The following is a 14295-nucleotide window of genomic DNA, read 5'->3' as shown; positions in this document are numbered from 1 at the left end:
CAACTCTGTCAATGACTTTTCTGGCTGGAGGTAGCATTCGCCTCCCTCCACAAAGCCCGAGAGACAGAGAAGTCGGAGGAAGCCACAGCTGCAGCAGGTGAGTATCCCCCCCCCCCCCCCCCCCACACACACACACACACACACACACACTTCTTCTTAGTTTTTACAATGAGGAAATACTGATGGTTTCCTGTCGTGAGCACCTAGCTTTTCCTTAAAAACAGGCAAAGTTGACAATGGAGGGAAAACTGACAAACAATAGACAACTTAGTGGGAATACTTATCTAGCAAAAGATCCTTTTTAAATAAAGGCATCTACAAGGTGACCGGATACTACACTGCCTTACCATAATGAAACATGTCCGAATATGTGCTATTACAGTACACCTATATTCATATCTTTATAATCTTATATGTCTTCAGAGCACCCTGTGAGCTGTACACAGGTGCATGGAGTGCGGTTCCATAGTATGTACAGAACACCTGTATGTCATACGGAAAGTATCTCTGTATTATGGCATCTGATGGAGGTAAAGTTCAGGAGTATGCCTCTGAATGAATTAGCTTAAAAATCTCAAGTCTTCCAGTACTTATCAGCTGCTGTATGTCCTGCAGGAAGGGGTGTATTATTTCCAGTCTGACACAGTGCTCTGCCAAGACAGAGACAAGAACCTCTCCTGCTCTGGACAGTTCCTGTCTTGGACAGAGGTGGCAGCAGAGAGCACTGTGTCAGACTGGAAATAATACACCACTTCCTGCAGGATATACAGCAGCTGATAAGTATCGGGAGACTTGAGATTTTTAAATAGAACTAAGTTCTATTGTGTCATGTTGTCTCAACACGACAACAGCAATAGCACCTCTCTCCTATCAAAGTCTTATAGGTTATTTGCCTCTTATCTCCCATGACCGCAGACGTCATTTGCAGCACTGATATATACCGCAGCTGTACCTGATCGCTGCCCTCGGGAATTATATACACATCATCTCGATGACCTGTAGTTCTGCTCCTACAATTTAATGAAAAGGTCTATGCCTGAAAGAGAATGAGTGTGCCGCCAAGCAGTTGTGTTCAATTTCCATAGACACTACACGGTCAGAGCGCAGTGTGGGCTGAATACAAAAGCCGGATCATAGGCACAAGCTAAGTACAAAGCCCCATTACACGTGGTGAGGAGATGACTCATTTTCTTGTTAATATTTTACTTTAGTTCCTGCCTCCACAGGTGGCTGCAGACTGAGAAAGTTGAATGTTTTGCTTGAAACTTAACAGTACTCTGTGTACAATAATAAAGTGCCGGGTACATTGCGAAACCGAGAATGGCTCAGTGTAAGAGAGGTCATTCCATGTTGTATTTCATCAGCTGACTAAACTTGATTGGCCTCACGTACGCTTTATGGCGCATGTCTCTGGTGGCGGGAGGAAGCCATCGTTACCTAACCCCTTCAGGACCAGACAGTTTTATTTTTGCGTTTTCGTTTTTTTTTCCTCCTCGCATTCCAAGGCCCAAAACGCATTCATTTTCTACAAAGCCACAGGGCTCGTTTTTTGCGGTAGCAACTGTACTTTGTAATATTACCCTATACTGCAAAAACAAGAGAAAATTATCTGTGAATTGAAATTGAATTATATAGATATATATAGATTTTATGTTTGACCACATTAAAAAAAAAATTAAAAAAAAATTAAGCTTAAAAAAATCATTTATTAAAATCACCTTATTTTGATCCCCTATATTTTTTTTATTTTTACTTTTATAGAGCTGTCTATTTGTACCATGTGGTTTGTTTGTTTTTCCAGCATAAATCATTGACATCATAACACTACCCTTGTGCCAGGACACTGATATCTTTAAAATGACTCCATACTTTTGTAGGTCACGGGTCTATAGCAGCCTACAACTTATTTAACCCCTTAAAGACAGAAACCAATTTCGATTTTTGCACTTCTGTTTTTTCCTTCCTTGTGCTTAAAAGGCCATAGCAGTTGCATTTTTTCACCTAGAACTCTACATGAGCCCTTATTTTTTGAGCCACTAATTGTACTTTGCAATGACAGGCTGAATTTTTTCGTAAAAAAAACACTGCAAAACCATAAAAAAATAAATGTGTGGTAAAATTGCAAAAAGAAAAAGGAATTTTGTTTATCTGGGTGGTTTTACGCTGTTCGCCTTGGGGTAAAACTAACTTGTTATATATATTCCTCAAGTCGTTATGATGACAACGATATGTAACATGTATAACTTTTATTTTATCTGATGGCTTGTAAAAAATTCAAACCATTGTTAACATAAATATGTTGCTTAAAATCGCTCCATTCCCAGGCTTATAGCGCTTTTATCCTTTGGTCTATGGGACTGTGTGAGGTGTCATTTTTTGCGCCATGATGTGTTCTTTCTATCGGTACCTTGATTGCGCATATGCAGCTTTTTATTACAATTTTTCTGGATTTGATGCGCCCAAAAATGCGCAATTTTCCACTTTGGGATTTTTTTACGCTTACGCCGTTTACCTTGTGAGATCAGGAATTAAATAAATTAATAATTTGGGCGATAACGCACGCGGTGATACCAACCATGTTTATTTCTTTTTATTTATAACATAGGAAAAGGGGGTGATTCAAACTTTTATTAGGGGAGGGGGCTTTTTTATTATTAATGACACTTTATTTATTTATCTCATATACTAGAAGCCCCCCTGGGGTTAGTGTTATTCTCCCTGGGGTTAGGGTTATTCCCTCCTGGGGTTAGGGTTATTCCCCCCTGGGGTTAGAGTTATTCCCCCAGGGGTTAGGGTTATTCTCCCTGGGGTTAGGGTTATTCCCCCCTGGGGTTAGGGTTATTCCCCCTGGGGGACTTCTAGTATAAGCAAACTGATCTCTCAATGAGATCTATGCTGTATAGTTATAGAGCAAAGATCAATGAGATCGGCACTCGATTGCTTTCGGCTGCTGCAACTGAGTGCCGAGCTGGGATCAGTGCCGGCGAAGACCCCGGCCGGCAAAGGATATGTGGATCGTTCCTCCGGGACAATGTCCCAGGGGGGCCATCCACCCCACTAGACACCAGGGATGAGGGACAGCAAGCAATCAAATGCAGCTGTCAACTTTGACAGCTGTATCTGATTGCTTGATTATCAGGCACGTCGATCGGACCGTGCCCGCTAATAGCCGCGGTCCCGGGCTACATGCCACACCCAGGACTGTGGCGGTTCAGAGCGGGGTCGCCGCGCGGCCCCCCTCTGAAGTCCCCGAGGCGACCACAGGGCGTAAATATATGCCCTGTGTCGTTAAGGGGTTAAAGGGGTTAAAGCACCACTCTTGTCTCCAGTTCAGGTGCGGTTTGCAATTAAGCTCCATTCACTTCAATTTAACTGAGTTGCAAAACCTGCACCCAAACTGGAGACAAGAGCGGTGCTGTCTCTGAAAGATAGTGGCCATGTTTTTCTAATGCCGGAATAACCCTTTAAAAGTAAATGTACTATTACACCTGACGATTGTCGGCCATGCTTGGCTAATTACCAGCCATTTTGGCCTATAATCGTTAAGTGTAACAGTTCATGTTTAACCCCTTAACGACCAAGGGCGTAAATGTGGGCCCATCCTCTCTCCCAGTCCTGATTACGCACTCTCCAACTGTGATCATTACACCAAGAATAGCATCTCAGTGTTATTTCCAACCCCTTAGACCATACTTTAGAATATGCACACATTATGGGGGAGATTTATCAAACATGGTGTAAAGTGAAACTGGCTCAGTTGCCCCTAGCAACCAATCAGATTCCACCTTTCATTTCTCACAGACTCTTTGAAAAATGAAAGGTGGAATCTGATTGGTTGCTAGGGGCAACTAAGCCAGTTTCACTTTAAACCATGTTTAATAAATCTCCCCCATGGTGTATTTGGTCTGTCAAAAGTGGTCTTTGAAATGATAGGCTCTATTTGGGATTTATCTTATTTTAAAGTGAATGTACAAGTATCATTTTATGGTATTTTTTTTATATGTATTGACTGGTGCCAGCACGGTGATGCTGGGGCAGTGGGCCCTTTTCAGGAGCCCAATTCCCGAGCAAGGCACCAGTTTACTTCCAAGCACGGGCCAGGCATGAAGCACTGGAGGCGGCCCATGGGCCCCAATGTGACAGAACCCCCTCCCCTCTGTAATGTGGCTCCATTGATTTTAATGGAGCCACGTCACAGAGGGGAGATGGTTTCATCACACTGGGGGTCTGCGGGCCCACCCCCAGTGCTTCAAGCCCGGCCGGTGAGTGGGTATAAACCGGCGCAGTGCACAGGAACCGAGCGGCAGTTTAAAAGAAGGACCACTGCCCCAGCATCACCGCGCCGGCACCAGTCTATACATATAAAAAAAACACAAAGCAATGTATTACTGATACATTCGCTTTAACATGTTCAGATGTATTGAAGTTTTTGCACACAACTACAATACGACCAACTATCATGGTTGTAAACTTGATGGAAAGAACTCTTGTAAAATGATGAGGGTTTCTGTTGGCATTATATCAGACAGCATTATATAATGTTATGCAACACACATAATATATAACCACTATTACGGCTCTACAAAGTGACGACAATAGGGGAAGGCTGCAGCTATTACTTATTTGGGAAACTCACAACCACAAAATCTCAGGATTACGTCATGTTGTCAGGAGGAGCGCATGTAATTGACTTCCTCATACCATGACTTTACAACAGATTCCACTGACTATGGGCAGATACAGCTTTACAGTAAGCAACAGGACACGGTCATACATACTTGTCATGTGTACTGTGCATAGTATACAATGGGTACTACGCCTATCATGCAAAACCTGATCATACTATATGACATCTGTGTGGAAGTGTAACTTTTGATTGACATATTGCTTCACTACAATCAATATTACTGTGAAAAACAAAAAAACAGCTTGCAAATCAGTTTGGTATTTACAGATGGTTTTTAAATTACAGGCATTTTTACTGGTGTTTTATTCGAGCTTTCTGAGTCCAATGTGAGCTGCCAAGCAGATCCGCACTAAAAAGAGGGGCTGGGTCCCTGATCTCCAGATCTGTACAGAATTCTCCCATATTCCGGGTGCATTCCGCGCAGAATGCAAGCGGAATTTCCGCACTGATTGATTGTCCCATACGGAAATGTGGGACACAGACAAGTTGTTTTTTTAATTCTTTTTTTTTTCTTTTTTGACAATTTTGCATAGAATTTGTGCGGAAATTCTGCATGCATTACGCGCTGATTCTGCGCTGAAAAATCTCACCGAGGGAAATCAAAGCCACATTGATTTCTATAAGATTCTGCAAGAGGAAGAAAGAACTTGTCCATTGTTCTGGGGGAAAGCGGATCCGCCGCGGAATGTTTCACGCGGAAATTCCACTGTGTGCACTTCAGAGCAGAATTTCTATTGAACTTAATGGAAATTGGCTCTGCAGCAATTTTATGGGTGGAATTTTCAGCATGGATCCAGCGCTAAAATTCCGCCGCTATTGCTCTGTTTGAACTGGCCCTTAAAGGGGTTGTCCAGCGCTACAAAAACATGGCCACTTTTCCCCCTCTCTTGTCTCCAGATTAGGTGGGGTTTCAAACTCAGTTCCATTGAAGTAAATGGACCTTAACTGCATACAACACCTGAACTGGAGACAAGAGAGGGGGAAAAGTGGCCATGTTTTTGTAGCGCTGGATAACCCTTTAAGCTGGAACTGAATGAAATTCTCAATGAATGTTTTTAGCGGTTGGTCATGTGTATAGATACAGACCTAAGAAGGTCCTTGGTAGTTATTTTAGCAAATCGTGATCTAGTCTGACTCCCCCACTAACATGTTCATTTGGCGGGTTATTTTTATGACGCTTGTGATAAGTGGTTGTCTGAGAGGTTAAAATCCAACTTGTCGGATTCCTGTTTCCCCAAATGGTAATGATTGTGGCTGCTCATACTGTTCTTATGATTAAAGGAGAAGTCCAGCATTTTTAAAATATGGCAGCCGGCAGGGGTAAGGGGGAATTTGATAACCATTAGGAACTTACCTCTCCCCGTGCCCGCAGTAATTGACAAGGTCGGCCTCGGGAACCCCGCCAGACTCCATCATAACCTAATGGACAAGGCTAATGGACTGGCTGCTCAGCCAGTCAGTGACTAGGGCAGGACTGATTGGCTTAGCGTCCAGTCTATCAGCTGGGACAGGAATTTTCCCCCAAGTCGTGACGTCATCACAACTCGGGGGAGAAGTTCCTTCCAGCCGGAGTCCTGAGGCCGGTCCCGCTGCTCACCACGGGCACAGGGAGAGGTAAGTTCCTACTGTTTATCAAATTCCTCCCTGCCGGCTGCAGGATTTTTAAAAAATTGACAGACTTCTCCTTTAAGGGCTAGGCCATGGCTGAAACATGTCAACTTCTGGTCATTTATCATTCTGCAGGAACGGGCATAACTGCTAATTGATGGTCATTTTTTATTATTTCTTCAATAAACCTATGCCTTATCACATCCCATATTTAACTGGACTGAAAGTCTGTACACATGTTTCACTTTGCTACCACCTTTCTTCATAAGTTTAAATTTAAAAGAGAAGTCCGGTGCATTATAAAATCAGGCAGCCAGAGGGGGCAGAGGGGAAATTGATTACAAGTAGGAACTTACCTCCCCCCGAGCCCGCCAGGACCCCTGCCAGAAGTCATTGTTCCCTAAGTTCACGACTCGGGGGAAAAGGCCTGTCCCAGCTGATGGACTGGCTGCTCAGCCAACCAGGGACCACCCTAGTCACTGACTAGCTGAGCGGTCAGTCCATTAGCCGGGCTGTGATGTCAGCTCGGGAAATCCAAGAGCCCAGCGGGGGTCCTGTGGCCGGTCCCTGCCACTCACCACGGACACAACTTCATAAATATCTTACCATGCAATCCTTATGAAGTAACCATGTTTTGTTTTTTTTGTTTTTTACATTTTTCATTTAGCAAACTCAGTTTAATCAGAATGGAAAGACAGAAGACCCCTCTACTGAATCTATCCAACAAACAGCTCCACAAACGCCTCCTAATACACCGGATCCGAGGAGCCCTCCGAACCCTGAAAACATTGCACCAGGCAAGTCTAAGCCGTTCGTATTCCATAACTATTGTTGGATATTCCTCCTGATGAACTGTACAAACATTAGTCATTGAAAAGCTTCTGCCACTATATAATATGTAATTGTTATAGGATGACCAATATTATCATACCTGTAATCTGTGTTAAACGCAATGGAAAATGTTTGCTATAAGCCGCAGCATCATGCTGATTGTATTACATGGTTATGCCGAACATCTTCTGTATAACCTGCGTGATAATGAGAGCAGATAGTCAGCACTTGCGCCAGGATCACATAACACTTACTAATCCGATTATATAATGGAACACACATGCTGTAATTGTACAGACTGGATAAGGTGACAGCACTCCTGTCCTGTCTGGTCATTACTTTAAAGAGACATCGGGATAAAATATTTTCTATTTCACAATTGCCATTCCTGTACAGTGTGGGTTCCACTTGTCTTTTTTCTCCTTATACATGAAAAAGCTCTACTGTCACCCTGCACTCAATAAGAAGAAGAATGAGTATCTTTGGGAAGGAAGTCACACTAACTGGCAGAGACATGCTGATAGGATCAGTCAGACTTGTAAGTTGAGAAGGAGACAGGAAGACCAAAACTGCAGATACTTATTTATTTATTTTTTACAACCTTCAACTGGTTTTAGAAAGTTATGTAGATTTGTAATTTACTTCTATTTAAAAAAAATATCCAGTCTTCCAGTACTTATCAGCCACTGTATGTCCTGCAGGAAGTGGTGTTTTCTTTCCAGTCTGACACAGTGCTCTCTGCTGATATCTCTGTCCGAGGGTGGGTTCAGACTACGGAATTCTCGTGGATAAATTCCGCCGAAATCCGTTGCCTGTACGCGCTCACGGACGCGCCTCTCCGCCCTTGCCATAGACACCATTCTATGCACAGGCGGATTCCACATTCTGCCGAAATTGACACGTCAATTATTTCAGCGGATAGCGGAATCAGCCGGCCCATAGAATGGTGTCTATGGAGCCGGCGGAAAGGCGCGCAACCGTGAGCGTGTTCTAGTGACGGAATTTGTGGAAATTTATCCGCGAGAATTTCTTAGTCTGAACCCACCGCGAGACAGGAACTGTCACAGCACCAGCAAGTTCCGATAGAAAACCTCTCCTGCTCTGGACAGTTCCTGTGTCGGACACAGGTGGCAGCAGAGAGCACTGTGTCAGACTGGAAAGAACATACAGCAGCTGATAAGTATGGGAAGACTGGAGGTTTTTAAATAGAAGTAAATTACAAATCTATATAACTTTCTGAAACCAGTTTATTTGAAAGAAAAAGATTTTCGCTAGATAACCCCTTTAATTATGTATTGTAAGCCCTCACGGGCAGGGTGCTCTTTCCCCGCGTACCAGTCTGCCATATGTAATGTAATGTGTTTTGATCCTGTATTGTTCCTGTTTGTTACCCTTATTGCTTGTATAGTGCTCTGGAATTAAGGGCGCTTTATAAATAAATAATCATCATCATCATCATCATCATCATCATCATTATTATTATTATTAGGCCATGTTCACACTACGTATCGGAACGGCCATTCCATGACCCGGCCGGGTCACGGAACGGCCGGTCTCTTCACAGATCATCCCGGCCTGTACTGCAGTACCTGCCGGATGATCTTTATGGCCGTAGTGTTCTGATGCGGGTGCATCAGTGCGCGCCCGCATCAGAACTCCCCATAGGACACAATGAAGCAAGCGGCCGGAGCTGTGTATACGCTCCGGACGGGATCCCATAGAACAAAAGGCAATGTTCCACACTGCATAAAGTACGGCTGTTGTTGCCGATGAAAACAACAGCCGTACTTTTACGTAGTGTGAACATAGCCTTATTATGTAACTATGAGATATCCCCCTATTGGTTTAAAATGAACAGACACTGTCAAGTTTCTAGGCAAAGTAGCTAAGCTTGAAGGATAGCAGAGTTATTGAAGAAAAGCTAAGGGCACTCACCGCTTTCGTGCAAACTCTTTATTCCTGGTGATACTTTAAAAGCCAGCAGGACATTTCATCGCAGACGGGGATGCCAAACACTCAACAGCACAAAACTATTAACAGGAATGAAGAGTATGCACGAAAACTGTGAGTGCCCTCAGCTTTTTCTTCAATAACGCTGCAGTATATTCCAGACTATTCTGCGTGAGGTGCACCTCTGTGGCAACGATTGTCAGTCCTATTCATACATAGTTCCTGCTATCTATCTCTAGCTGTGCCTAGGAGTAGTGCCGGCGACCTTTCTAACGATAGACTTTGTTGTATTGTAAACTTGTAGGATAATATACAGTATATTAAAATATAGTATGAGATAGCCCTAGGCTGAACTATAGGCAGTAACTGGGGGGCAGTTCACTACTCCCCAACATAAATTCCCAAAATAGGGTCCTTTTAGAACCCAATATGGTGACTGAAAAAAAACACCCTAAACCTAAAGGGTTTACAAAATTCCTAAACCTTGTTGTTAATTCTTTGCAGGCTGCAGTTTTTAAAATGGGGTGATTTTTGGGGGTTTCTAGCATACAGGACTCGCCATGCACTTCCGAAATGCTGGAAACTTGACTGAAAATGTCAACATTTACTGCTAGAAAAAAAAAGCAGAGACAGCGCTCCATAGTAGTGATGAGCGAACATCCAGATGTTCGGTTCAGATCCCCAACACAAACATAAAAAAAAAATGATCGTGAACGGTCCGTGTTTGCCGAAGATTCACGAACAAATAACGAACGTACAGTAGAAGCGTATGGTTTGGTCTACGCATATTCCTACAGATTATCAGGCGCAAAGGAAATATAAGGCCATTCCGTACGTTTCGGTCAAGAGTTACGCACATGCATACAGATTATCCTGTGCAAAGCGTAATTTGCGCAGTTGCGTACATCGCGAGATAAACGTTCGCATGTTCGAATATGTTCGGAAATGATCGTTATAACCATTCCGATCATCAAACAAATTGTTTGCGATCGGAGAACACAATGTTCATACGAACATTTATGAACATGTTTGCTCATCACTACTCAATAGTGCAGACAACTCACAATGCAAATGATAAGACTAAGGTAATGATCTCACCTGGGTAGGGTGCAACAGAGAGAGGCAAAACACTCCGAAATTGTTTGTATTCCAACCGAATCATATGGGACCACAGCTCCTCCTGTATAATAACTCCAGGGGATCTAACATACCAAACATCCTCCACAGCCCATATGAAGAGCAGACCAAATGGAAGAAGTAAAAAAAACCTTCATAAAGCGCAAAAAGTACTAAAAAACATATGTTACAAACCAAACACATTTCAAAACAGCTGCAGTTTCTTTCTCAGGTGTTGCAATACAAGATATTAAATATTATTATTTAGGATGGCCAGTGATGTTCTTGTATTGTGACACTTTAGAAAGAGACCACAGCTTTTTTTGTGTGTGTTTTCAATATGTTTTTTAGTAAAAAAAAAAAATAATATTTGTTTCATCTGATCTCCGCTTCATATGACCTGTGTATAATCTGGAGTGGAGGACATGCAGTAAAACCTACCGCTAAACTTCTAAGCCTTCTAATGTCCTAAAAATTATAATCACAAAATGGAAACTGATCAGAAAAAAAGAACATTTTTTTAACAATCTGTTTTTATTCAGTAAAAATAGGTGTCGTATTTCCCTTTAAGAGTTGGGCAGGTAGACATACAATGTTTTTTTTGGTAAAAAGCAACATCTCAGTCGCTGATGGTTGCTTATCCCCTATTCTCACCTTATACATTACACATCCATCTTGGGCTGTTTGCGGTGGAGATAGGAGTTGACCATACAAGTTTCCAGTTATTCTGCACACAGTTACATCATGGCCTGTCTATGTGGACAGGAAGGCTTCACGACAGTCCACTCCTTAGTTCAACAAGAACAAAGAAGTCGGCACTCCTTAGGCTTGTGTTAGAAATACATTTATGTTTGTTTTATTAGGTAATACAATCCCCAAACATAGTAGTATGATGTTTTATCCCAAACTAGATATTCTTCAGACTATTAGATTGCATAAGAAGTAAAAATAGAAGAACTAAAATGCATATGGTAATATAAACATCCTCACTAGGAAACACAACACCTGAAATTTCGATAGCAATAAAAGTCATGTTACCCCATGTGAACTCCATTTCTGTCATCTATGATTGCTTTTCCTGGAGGGGTGGTCCAATCCCACATACAATATTCTGTATATAGGTTGTAGTTAAATCCCTATGCTAATAAGGTGGTTTGGTGCACTTGGGGCGGGACTCCCACCAGCTTTAGAGAGGCCTGTCTGAGCTGAAAGGCCGCTCAGCCAATCACTGGCCTGAATCTCCGCAGCCACTGAGTCAGCTTACATAGGCCTCTCTGGAGCTGCAGTGCGCGGGAGTCGGTGAGAAGGAGAGCACTAGAGGAGCATGGATAGGTAATGTATAGAGTTTAAGCAAGGGCTGCAAGGACATCGGTAACGATGTCCCTGCAGCCCTTGTTAAACGATTATTGGGCCGTGTAATACGCCCAGTAAACTAGCGCCGATCTAGCAGATCGGTGCTCATTTACATTTATTATCGGGCCCCCATCGGCCCGTGTAATACTACCCTAAGGGTCCTATTAGACAAAGCGATTTTAACGTGCTTGTTTATTGTTAACCTGAGATCGTTCACCTTATTATACAGAACAATAGTCGTTAGTTACAATGATTACAACGGTCGTTACTGTGATTGTTTACTCCATCTGATCCCAGCTAAAGAAGGAACAATTTGGAATTACACTAAACGATTAGCGACCGAATGCGGAACTACAGCAAACGATTAGCGATAATTTTAGGGTCAGATCTACATGAACGATCAACGTCACACAAACGATTTTTTGATTGTTGCCAGCAATTACACGGAATGATTATTCTTTAAATTGAACTGATGTAACGATTATCCGCATGATAATCGTCTTGTGTAATAGGGCCCTTAGACTGGACATACCTGGGCTTTTGCAATGCTAGGGAATACCCCTAAGTTTTTTTGCCTAATTTACATAGTAACAAAAAGGTTTTATCTTGGCACTGAAAACTATGGAGATAGGAAAAAAAATATGGCCAGAATCCTGATGACTAGCCCTATTTAGCTATGTGCTTTTTAACACCCCGGTTTTCCGGACAGGCCAGTGTTAAGTGTTTTCAATGGGAAGACAAAGCAGCTTTACTAAAAAAGCATCTTAGCTTCTTTTATACAGATCCACCCTACGTGAAGAATTCCTAATATTCAGAGACTCACCCGGAAAGTCATGTGCGGCTACTGTACTTGTACATGATAAAGTATTATGAAGTGTTAAAATCCTGTTATTTGCACTTAGTGGCTTCTATACCCCTCCTTTATTTCCATTCACTGCTGTACAGAGCACAAAGTCTACATCCCTTCCAGATATACAGTATGTCGGCCAAAGGGCTGAAACTACTATGCTCCAGTTTCTGCTCACTAATGTTATGTCTCCAGCCTCGATTTTCTTGTTATTGTTTTCTTTTTGTATCTCTACCTTATCTCGTCTTCTGTACAAGCTGATAGCAGAGCTAAGATTATAACGCTTCACTGCTTTTGGTTGTCTTTGCTGTGTATATATAAATACAAGTATCAGCTATTTACCTCTTACACGATGGAAGTTCTATTCAATGGAAGTACCTGTACGGGGGTCTCCCAAGTTACAATATCAACTCATTCCTGGAAAGCCAGTGTTAGCTGAAAACATTGTCACTGTATAACTCTACGGAAAACAGCAATGAAAAGTTAGAGCTGCTAGAAGTTGTAAAATTACTTTCTGGGATGAGGACAAGAGCTTCTTTAAAGGGGTACTCCAGCGGGGGGGGGCACTTTTTTTGCTGGGACCGGGGAGGAGGTGGCATCGCGGCGCTCCGGTGCTCGGTTCCCGGTCGCTTCCGGGTGTCTGACGCGGGCCCGAGACGTGACGTCTCAGGTCCGCTCAGCCACTTCACTGGGTGGCTGAGCGGACCTGAGACGTCACGTCTCGGGCCCGCATCAGACACCCGGAAGCGGCCGGGAACCGGAGCGCCGCGATGCGGGACCCGCCGCTGGAACCAGAGAGGTGAGTGGACGTCTTTTCCCTCAGCCACCTCCTCCCCGATCCCAGCAGAAAAGTGCCCCCCCCCCCCCGCCGGAGTACCCCTTTAAAGGGAATGTTTCACCTAAATTTTCTTTTACTGATTACAGTCAGATATTAAAACAATGTTCCTTTATTCTAATGTTTCTATTTTATGACTTAATTTTTTTTTATTTAACATTTTGTACATGGTTATTGAAGCTGCCATATTGCCTGGGCTGTTCTTAAAAACATTTAGTGGCATGCTTTACAGCATGAAAGACTCTGTTCCCGTGAGATGAATGTGAGCATGCTCTGTAACCTTTGAAAAGGTCATTTCACAGGAAGCTGCTACTGTCTCCTCTATCTACTGGTATCACATGTCGCTGCAATGCTGCACAGATCACTTTACAGCAGCCTCCTCTTATCACAACAGGCGCGACATGAAGTCTCAGCTTAGTTTTAGACCCAGTGGTGAGAAGGAAAACTGCAAGATCTCAGGATTATTTTATTATATAGATAGACAAATAGAAAATTATAAAAATTATAAAAAAAAATGTTTAACATAAAAACTTTATTATTTAAAATTTTAAAAATAAGTCATTTTCTGATGACACATTCCCTTTATGGTGCTTTACAGTATGCCAAAAATGTAAAAGGGAACCTGTCATCCCCCGTGCCGGGATGACAGGCTCCCGACCCCCCCACTACAGCCCCCTATACTTACCTGATCCCGCTGGGTCCCTCTTCTGGATCCGGTTGGGTCACTTAGATAGCAGCCGCTGCAGCCCGGCGCGCACGCTGAGAGATGAGTCCAACGCTCATAGAGAATGACGGAGCGCTGGACTCACCAGTCATTCTCTATGAGTGTTGGACTCATCTCTCAGCGCGCGCGCCAGGCTGCAGCGGCTGAGATCTCCGTGACCTGACCGGATCCAGAAGCAGGACCCGGCGGGATCAGGTGAGTATAGGGGGCTGTAGCGGGGCGGGCGGGAGCCTGTCACCCTGGCACAGGGGATGACAGGTTCCCTTTAAATGGAATTGTGTTCCCCTAGTGTCAAAAAAAGCAGCTTGTTGTGGCACAGATATAGTCAGGACAGACCATTTGAA

At 43.2% G+C, this 14295-nt stretch overlaps 1 protein-coding gene and 1 long non-coding RNA gene across 5 annotated transcripts in view; one reads left to right on the top strand and one right to left on the bottom strand.

Moving 5' to 3' along the window:
• Positions 1–14295, bottom strand: part of LOC138797802 (uncharacterized) — a 131503-nt gene that overhangs the window by 95678 nt on the left and 21530 nt on the right. For 2 of the 3 annotated variants that reach the window (XR_011363996.1, XR_011363995.1), the window contains exon 2: positions 7227–7323. This is a non-coding gene — a long non-coding RNA (uncharacterized lncRNA). Of the gene's footprint in view, positions 1–871; positions 1587–7226; positions 7324–14295 lie in introns of those variants that run through there. The other variant, XR_011363994.1, reaches the window with a different exon arrangement.
• MYOZ2 (myozenin 2) overlaps positions 1–14295 on the top strand; it is a 68204-nt gene that overhangs the window by 46285 nt on the left and 7624 nt on the right. For both annotated transcript variants that reach the window (XM_069978449.1, XM_069978448.1), the window contains exon 4: positions 6963–7092. In XM_069978449.1, the coding sequence (XP_069834550.1) occupies positions 6963–7092 (130 nt within the window). The remainder of the gene's footprint in view (positions 1–6962; positions 7093–14295) is intronic.

Source organism: Dendropsophus ebraccatus, chromosome 7 (genome assembly GCF_027789765.1).
Source record: "Dendropsophus ebraccatus isolate aDenEbr1 chromosome 7, aDenEbr1.pat, whole genome shotgun sequence".
Lineage (NCBI taxonomy): Eukaryota > Metazoa > Chordata > Amphibia > Anura > Hylidae > Dendropsophus > Dendropsophus ebraccatus.
This window is presented reverse-complemented; position numbering and strand designations above follow the sequence as displayed.